Source organism: Trachymyrmex cornetzi, unplaced genomic scaffold (assembly GCF_001594075.2).
Source record: "Trachymyrmex cornetzi isolate Tcor2-1 unplaced genomic scaffold, Tcor1.1 scaffold273, whole genome shotgun sequence".
Classification (NCBI taxonomy): domain Eukaryota; kingdom Metazoa; phylum Arthropoda; class Insecta; order Hymenoptera; family Formicidae; genus Trachymyrmex; species Trachymyrmex cornetzi.
The window spans coordinates 23,472-31,825 of record NW_017297405.1 but is presented as its reverse complement, the minus strand read 5'-3'; the positions used below and the strand labels follow the sequence as shown (position 1 = coordinate 31,825).

Sequence of the window (8,354 nt, the reverse complement as noted above, 5' to 3'; positions counted from 1 at the left end):
TCGTATAATCTTTCCATTAATAGCAAAAATGATTTTAAAACGCGACAGTTTACGAAATATTAATTGTTTGCGATTTTTGAAAAATACGTAAGTGTTATATATTGTGTAATATATCAGGAATTGAATACTAAATGTTCCAAAAAGAATATAAACTTTCTCAGTATTTTTCGTAGATGTCATTATTCATATAAAAATTCCGGGAAAACTTTGCATCAGGGCGCGATGAAAAGTGGGACCGCTACCATTGCGCGATTGCCGCGCAACCAGCGCAAACTTTATGACCCCCCATAGACATGAAATTATCTTTTTTCGCGATCTGTTTTTGTTTCTACTCGCTTCGTGCTTAGCACGTATAAGAGGTTAGAGATTCCTAAAATTCCTGTAATGATTAGAAAATTATATTGTTAGATTATTATTTGTGTTCTGTGTACAATTTAACGTGTAAAGTAGTTTTTCTTTTGTAGTAGGATTTATTTTGAATGAAATATTAGTTTGATGGTTACGTTGTTAGACGCTTTTTCTCTTCCTCTTTCTAGACAAGTGTGCATTCTTGTAAAGGTATTTACAGTTACACTTTATCTTTTTTTCATTACTTGCTGTTTTTCTTTGTTTTATATTTTTCTTTAATTGTTTCTTTTGTATTTTTGTATTCTTCAGTATGGAATGCGTAGATTCTAAGCACGCAAAAAGACGTAAATTTTCTCATGATTGGCTAGAAAATGAGCAATGTAAATCTTGGATTAAAAAAGTTCCTAATGATAATAGTTCATATTTTTGTATCGTTTGTAATAAAACGTTTTCTTGCTCATCAGGAGTTTTTAAGCATGCTGAATCGAAAGCTCATCGAACTAACATAGTAAATAATTGCTCTGATGAAGTAAATATCATTGAAAAGGAATCTCATGAAAGGAAATGAAAGGAAATTTTGCCATTCATGGCTTGAAAATGAACAATTCAAACCATGGCTGCAAACAATCCCGGACGATCCTTTCAATTGTTTTTGCTCCTTCTGCAATCTAAAGTTTCGGTGTGGTTTCAACAATATACGACATTCTGACAGTAAGAAACATGTTTCGGAGTGTCAGAAAAGGGGCTTCAGCGTAGATTTGAATACGCATGACGAAGAACCTGTGCTTTTTGAAGATCGGAAAAAAATCGCGGAAATAAAATTTGCAGCATTAATTACCGAGAAAAATATTCCATTTGAAACAACAGAATCAATCTTAAGTTTTTTCAAGACCTCGGAGAAGATCCGGAAGTCTTGAAAAGTATGAGGATGAATCGGAATAAGGCACCGAAAGTAATAAAGAATGTCTTATGTGTTCGCGAACAGGAGCGGTTGGTCGAAAAATTAAAAAATAATAAATTTTCTATTTTTGTTGACGAAACATCTGATTTAACTAATGATAAATGGATGACGTTTCTTGTTCGATACGTCGATCCTCAGACTTTGAATGTTCGAACGGAATTATTAGAATTAATTCATTTGGACCCGAGTAATTGTAATGCCGAAAAATTATTTACAAATTTTAGAGCCGAAATGTGGAGAAAACAAATTCCGTTTTCAAACATTCTCGCTCTTTCCTGTGATAACGCTTTCGTTATGACAGGAAAATACGAATCATTTAAAATAAAATTACAAAAACATTGCAAAAGTTTGATAACGATGCCACGTCCTTGTCACGCATCTGCATTAGTAGCAAATGCAGCTTGCAGCGCAATTCCTGAAGCATGCGAGGAGCTTTTGCGAAAAGTGGCATCGTTTATCTCTAGCAGTCCCAAGCGTGCGTGTATTTTTGAGCAATTCCAAAAATCATTTTGCTTTGATGGGACTTCTAGGAAAATTTTAAACCTGTCTGAAACGCGATGGCTTTCATGTCATGCATGCGTGGCTAGACTGAACGAAAATTGGGATGTGCTATTAAAATTTTTGCAAGAAGAGCAATTGAGCGAGAAATCAAAGTCTGGGGCTGCTTTATTATCTCTGATGCAAAATTCAGAAATACAAGCATATCTCTTGTTTCTTGAGTATATTCTGGATGCATTTAACAAGTTTAATGCGTCTTTTCAAACTGAAGAAACAAAAGTTCATTTACTTCAGTCAGCTGCGGAAAATCTTTTGAAAACCGTTCTTAAAAATGTTGTAAAAGTACCATTATTGAATTTTGTTTCGATGGGTACAATTAATCCTTTGCTCGCGTGTAATCGTTTATCTCCTGATCAAGTTATGGTTGGAGAAGCTTACCAAGATCTTCTTGATCGATTGAACTAGGAAGGTCAGGGTGAGATTGTCAAATCAGTTTACGACGATTGTTTGGCATTCTATGACATCGCTGCGAAAGAAATTCGTAACAAACTTTTTGTTAAGGACGAATTTCTTAGTAAATTGAGAATCTTTGAACCTAAATTTGCTTTACAGGAAGAAGACGAAAAAAACAGCCCGAACAACTCCGTTCAGGATGTTCTTTTTGTTGCTCAACGATTCGGCGGATTTGATGAGGAGATATTAAAAGAAGAATGGCAATTTCTAAAAAAGAATTTCACATCAGAGCAGAAAGCAACAATAATTAATTTACATTTTGATGAAGCATGGAAAACAATAATGGCAACTAAAAAGGCAGATGGAAAATTTAGATATCCAGTTTTATCTAAATTAATTAATGCAGTTCGATCTCTTCCAAATTCTAATGCTGATGCCGAAAGAGTGTTTTCCATGCTGACAGACGTAAAAACTAAGAAACGTAATAAACTTCATCCGAGTAACGTTCAATCTTTATGCGTATTCAAATCAATTCTGAGGGCGAGAGGAGAAACGGCTCAAACCATGGTAGTTGATGCTCGACATTTAACTCTCATGTCCGAGAATCTGCATAAAACAAACGCAAGAGAAAATACATGTTTTTTGCGTTTGTTTGGTGCTGATGAACATCCCTCTACGTCCTCGGATTTGTAACTAAATGTCTCAGTAGCCAAATTAATTGATTTCATTTTTTTATTAATTTATAAATTGTTATCTACAGCATAGAGTTAAAAAAATTATTTTAACTTCAGAGAGGCTTAGTTATAGCTTTTGCTGCTTGGTGGCGGTTAATATTGCTTTTATTAACACCATATACTTATTTCTTGGGTACCGTTTTTTCCTTTTTAGTTTTTTTTATTTGGTTTACTTTTCTTTGGTTGTAAGCTTTTATAACATGATTTTTTATGCAATGGATCGGTAAAATATTTCACGTTGTTCTGTTATTCTCTGTTAAACTTAATGTATGTGTTTGGATTGCGTTCCGATATTCATTGTGAGTACTTCAAATCTATAGTACACATTACGTGTACCATAAATTTTCAGTACTGAAAATTAATATCGAAACGTAATCTTGGTGTGTATAAATGTTAATAAAATCTTAGACTATTCCCAGGAAACACTAAACCTAAATACAATATAACGTAGAAGAAACAAGTAATATAGCAGATGTTACACTCTATTTATATTATAGTTATATAATTTTACTTCACATATATAATATAATCGAATTATGAAACCATTACGTCATTTTGTTATTTATATGTTATAATAAACGAACAGTGATATAACTGCATTTGTAGAGTGTTATAAAATAATTGTTTCATTGATATTCTGTTGATATTATATAATTTGAATTTCACGCGAGGTTCTAAACTTTTCCGTTGGATGGCGCTCGCACCGCTTAAGATAATGCGAGTTCGCCCGCCATGTAAATTATACTTTCTTGGTTGAATACCATACGTGTGCACGTGCAAGGCGAAAAGTTATAGAATCTTCATCGAAGGTAATCCTTTTTCTTTTTTACATTAACTGTTAATTTAACGATAGAATTAAATGTGAAAAGTATTTCCATATTTAATTTTTATGATATTTTTGTCCGGTCATGACTATTATCTGAGATAATGCATGACACTTTTACAAGTTCTTAATAAGGTTATGATCGATCTTTTAGTTACACATGCTGTATAATAAATATAAAAACATACATTATTTAATGTTAAAAATATATAAAGACAATTATATATTTGGATAATACAACTACGTTTATGCAATTGTAGAATAGGCTTTTAGTCGATATTTCATGTGTCGTACGTTAAGGCTTTTTAAGCCTGTTGATTGGCTGTAGGATAGAGAGATTCGAGAACATCTTTGTCCTACAGCTAATCAACAGGCTTGAAAAGCCTTGTCGTATATGAAATATATCAGGCTTATGAGTAGATCGACTTGTGACTATAATAATGTAAACATAAATCTGTATTTTAAGACTATAATTATATTAATTTGATTTCTACCTAGAGAGAGAGAGAGAGAGAGAGAGAGAGAGAGAAAGAGAGAGAATTATTGATTTGTCAGCAGGCTCTTATGCATCCTATTGCATATTTTAATTACTGCATTTCATTTGAATATATCAATTCATCAGATATATCAAATCACGTATCGCAATGAATATTCAGATCTGAACTGTGTACATACAGGTGATTCAACATCGTATTCAAAAGGTATGCATAAAAATTATATAGTTGGGGCATTCTTTGTGAAAAAAGCCACCCCCCCTGTCCACTTCAATTTTTAAGATAAAATTATCTTATACGGCTTAAAATTTTCGTTGAAGTATCTATTTTTCAATTTTATGTGGCCTTTTTAGAAAAACGTAAATGGCGGAACCAATAAGAGGCCAAGAAGAATAAAAAGAACAAAGGGAAGATTGTATTTCTTGGAAAAAATAAGATTCATAAAAACAAAAAAATACCTGACTCGCTCAAATTATTCTTTTACTTATACACTTTTGTGTGCTGCATCATATTGTAAGGAATTCAAAATGGCGGAACCAATATGGCGGATGAAAAGACAAAATTATAAATTTCGAGTTTTAAAAAATACATTCGCATTCTACGTCAATTTTGGGAAATAAATGCGCTCTTGCGATTTTTCGATCGGTCGCACTGATTTTGAAATAAAAATTCATTAATAGTGGAATGTAAGGCAAATCTGTGAGAGAGATAGGATTTCGAATATCAGACCGTTGGATTTGTTCGCGATTCGTAGAAATTATGAGTGTTTCCAAGGACTTTTGAGCTCTCTGATTACGAATCCGGGGTCAAATTTTCAAAATTCGAAATGGCAGATCCAGTATGGCTGGCCGAAAATAATCATAGATGCCTTGAAGGTTCTTTATTGCAGGATGATTCAATCACACCATCACCGTATTCGTACCGCCGATGTTAGCATTACCCGAGATGTACCACTTGGAGGTCGATCGGTTGGATTTACATTTCACCGGGGTGCTTGATTGCACACGGAAAAAATGTATGGCTAAATTAGACAGACATATGCCTGAGTTACCTAGAAATATGGCTAATTCAGGCATATTTCTAGGTAAGTCAGAAATATGTCTGGCTAATATAACCATTCATTTTTTTTGTGCAGTGAGTCCCCTTGCCTCTCACTTTTTTCACCAATAGCAATGCGGTGACATTACTTTATTTGGCTTTATTTAGCGACATATGTGCACCTTTAGAAGCATTTGAAAATCGTTTTATAAGAACGGTTTTTGACTGGATTCTGCGGTCTGATATTCAAAAAACGATCTCTCACAGATTTGCCTTCAATTCCACTATTAATGAATTTTTATCTCAAAATCAGTGCGACCGATCGAAAAATCGCAAGAGCGCATTTATTTCCCAAAATTGACGTAGAATGCGAATGTATTTTTTAAAACTCGAAATTTATAATTTTGTCTTTTCATCCGCCATATTGGTTCCGCCATTTTGAATTCCTTACAATATGATGCAGCACACAAAAGTGTATAAGTAAAAGAATAATTTGAGCGAGTCAGGTATTTTTTTGTTTTTATGAATCTTATTTTTTCCAAGAAATACAATCTTCTCTTTGTTCTTTTTGTTCTTCTTAGCCTCTTATTGTTCCGCCATTTACGTTTTTCTAAAAAGGCCACATAAAATTAAAAAATAGATACTTCAACGAAAATTTTAAGCCGTATAAGATAATTTTATCTTAAAAATTGAAGTGGACAGGGGGGGGGGTGGCTTTTTTCACAAAGAATGCCCCAAAGTTTATATATATTTTAAATTATAATATTCACTGAAGAAGACTGTGCAGTCGAAACGTATAATAATTATTAATATCTAATTTATTTGTAAAGTATTGATATATTAAATTTTATATGAAGATCATTGTTCTGCTTGTTATTGGTCGATATAACTTTTGTGATTTGTAATTTTATCGAGCGATATCTTATTTTGTTAATATTATTTATTATAAAATCAATCAAAATTGGATCCACACACACACAAAGATCAGGCAAATGCGAGTCAGCGTAGTAATTGATACGCAATATTCAATTTATTCGTTTAATATCATGAACGTTTCGACTCTACTATGGAGTCATCCTCAGCATCTAAATTCATTTCTCTCTTCAAATAGTTGAGACAAAGTCACCATTAAATTAACAGATTTGATGTACAATCTCAAACAATAAAGAAACATTCATGATATTAAATAAATAAATTAAATATTGCGTACCAATTCCCACGCTGACTCCCATTTGCCTGATCTTTAAATCTCACAATAAGTTCTTGACAGCGTTTGAAAATGTTAGTTGCATGATATGAAATCGATCATTTACATATCTTGTTTATGTAATTTATACTGGAAATAAGATATTACTAATCGGAAAAATAATATATTAATTTAAATCTTTCTAGAAAAAGACAATATATTTCTCAATGAGAAAAAATGGGAAGATATATCCATAATACAAGGTACGTACATTAAACGCAAAAAAGATTAATTGTATTAAGTGTATATGTAGGAGTATAATGGCTCGATACAGAGTGTTTGATAATTCTCTCGACAATTCTCATAAGCAGATAGAGCAAACTAAACTGACAATGAGTCGAAATACCCTCTATAATTTTGCAATTTTCAAAATAAGTTGTTTCAGTTGTCACTCAGTGAATAGAATGTCTACAATTGACGCATAAGACAACTTAAAGACATTTTAAAGAATTAATTAAGGAATTATATTTCATAAAGAACTCAGAAAAATGTCTTAATAATCTAAATAACGCGTCGATTTTATCCACTTATTTGGCGATCTTTAGAAATTAATATGTAGTTACTATTGTGAAAATTGCAAAATGGTATAGTACCTTTCGATTCGGTTTAGTCGTTTTTATCTGCCCACGAGTGTTGTAGACAGAATTATTTAACACTTAACCTGTTTATATGTATATATATTAAAATATTTTAGAGTACCCTCCGTTTTGTAACGAGCAGTCCAACGCAGATATGTCCAGTATAAAAAGTAAATAATTTTTGCATTATTTATATATCATGTAACAATATTAATGTAATATTATCTTATTGTATAAAATATTTTCGATGCTGTTACAGAAAGCCTAGAGCAACTCTTACGATTACAAACAACATGTAATTTAGATATTAAAGACATAAAACAACGACTAACTAAACTGGAAAATAGGATAAAAAACCGTGCATTAAGTCCATATGACGATAGTTTGATTGTACAATTGTTACCATTAGTCACAATAAACAACATTAAAGAATTTGATTCGATGCTGAAAACTTCAAACGAAGCAGTGACACATTTTGTAAGTTCATTATTTCTTTATTGCATTCTATTAAAATGTCCATAAAATTTATGGATGCATTATATTATTAGAATTAAAAAAATAGGAATGTTTTTTATGATTCTATCCATTGTGTGCATATATGTGTATCAATATTATTTGAATTATTCTCACTAATTAAATTATATTTATTTGATAATTTTTAAATATCCTTTCCGTATTTATTTTAATTTTATCATTATTAGACAAAACTTGTAATTATATTTTTTTATAGAAACGATTTATATCAAAAATTGGAGGAAATAACCCTAGAGATAACATCCATAGTACTCTGAAAAAGATTTTTACTAATGGATGTGCCATAAATTGCTCTTGGAAGGGTATACGTAACCATTTTCGATTAGATAATTTACAGTTTGTAATAATTATAAAAAGTATGTAAAAAAATGTTGCTAAATCATAAATTAAAGATATATTTTGTAATAGTTTCATTAATTTTACATTTATTTCGTTTTAAGGAGAGATTACCTTGCATCATATGACACTCACGGAAACAGAATTTGATAATATCGCGGCTGAATGGTTTCGTTTTGCTAAACAACGACAAAGAAGAGCGGAAAAGGGAAAAGATAAAGAGAATCAGAGAGAAGAGAAGACAAGAGAAAATAAAGAGAAGGAAGGGGATAAAGAGAATGAAAATTTAACAAATGCATAAAATAACAGCA

The 8,354-nt window shown here is 31.6% G+C and overlaps 1 protein-coding gene across 1 annotated transcript; it reads left to right on the top strand.

Moving 5' to 3' along the window:
* Positions 1-4,332: 4,332 nt before the first annotated feature.
* Positions 4,333-8,344, top strand: LOC108762044 (uncharacterized). Its single transcript, XM_018508848.1, has 6 exons — positions 4,333-4,518; positions 6,742-6,798; positions 7,290-7,343; positions 7,433-7,650; positions 7,904-8,063; positions 8,148-8,344. The coding sequence occupies exons 3-6, from the start codon at positions 7,328-7,330 to the stop codon at positions 8,342-8,344; spliced, it is 591 nt and encodes a 196-aa protein (XP_018364350.1). The 5' UTR covers positions 4,333-4,518; positions 6,742-6,798; positions 7,290-7,327.
* The last annotated feature ends 10 nt before the right edge of the window (positions 8,345-8,354 follow it).

Excerpts from the sequence above, each read along its gene's own strand:
- LOC108762044 (XM_018508848.1), top strand. Across the intron at positions 7,651-7,903 it reads ACGAAGCAGTGACACATTTT|AAACGATTTATATCAAAAAT; the intron begins GTAAGTTCATTA and ends ATTTTTTTATAG. Across the intron at positions 8,064-8,147 it reads GTTTGTAATAATTATAAAAA|GAGAGATTACCTTGCATCAT; the intron begins GTATGTAAAAAA and ends TTTCGTTTTAAG.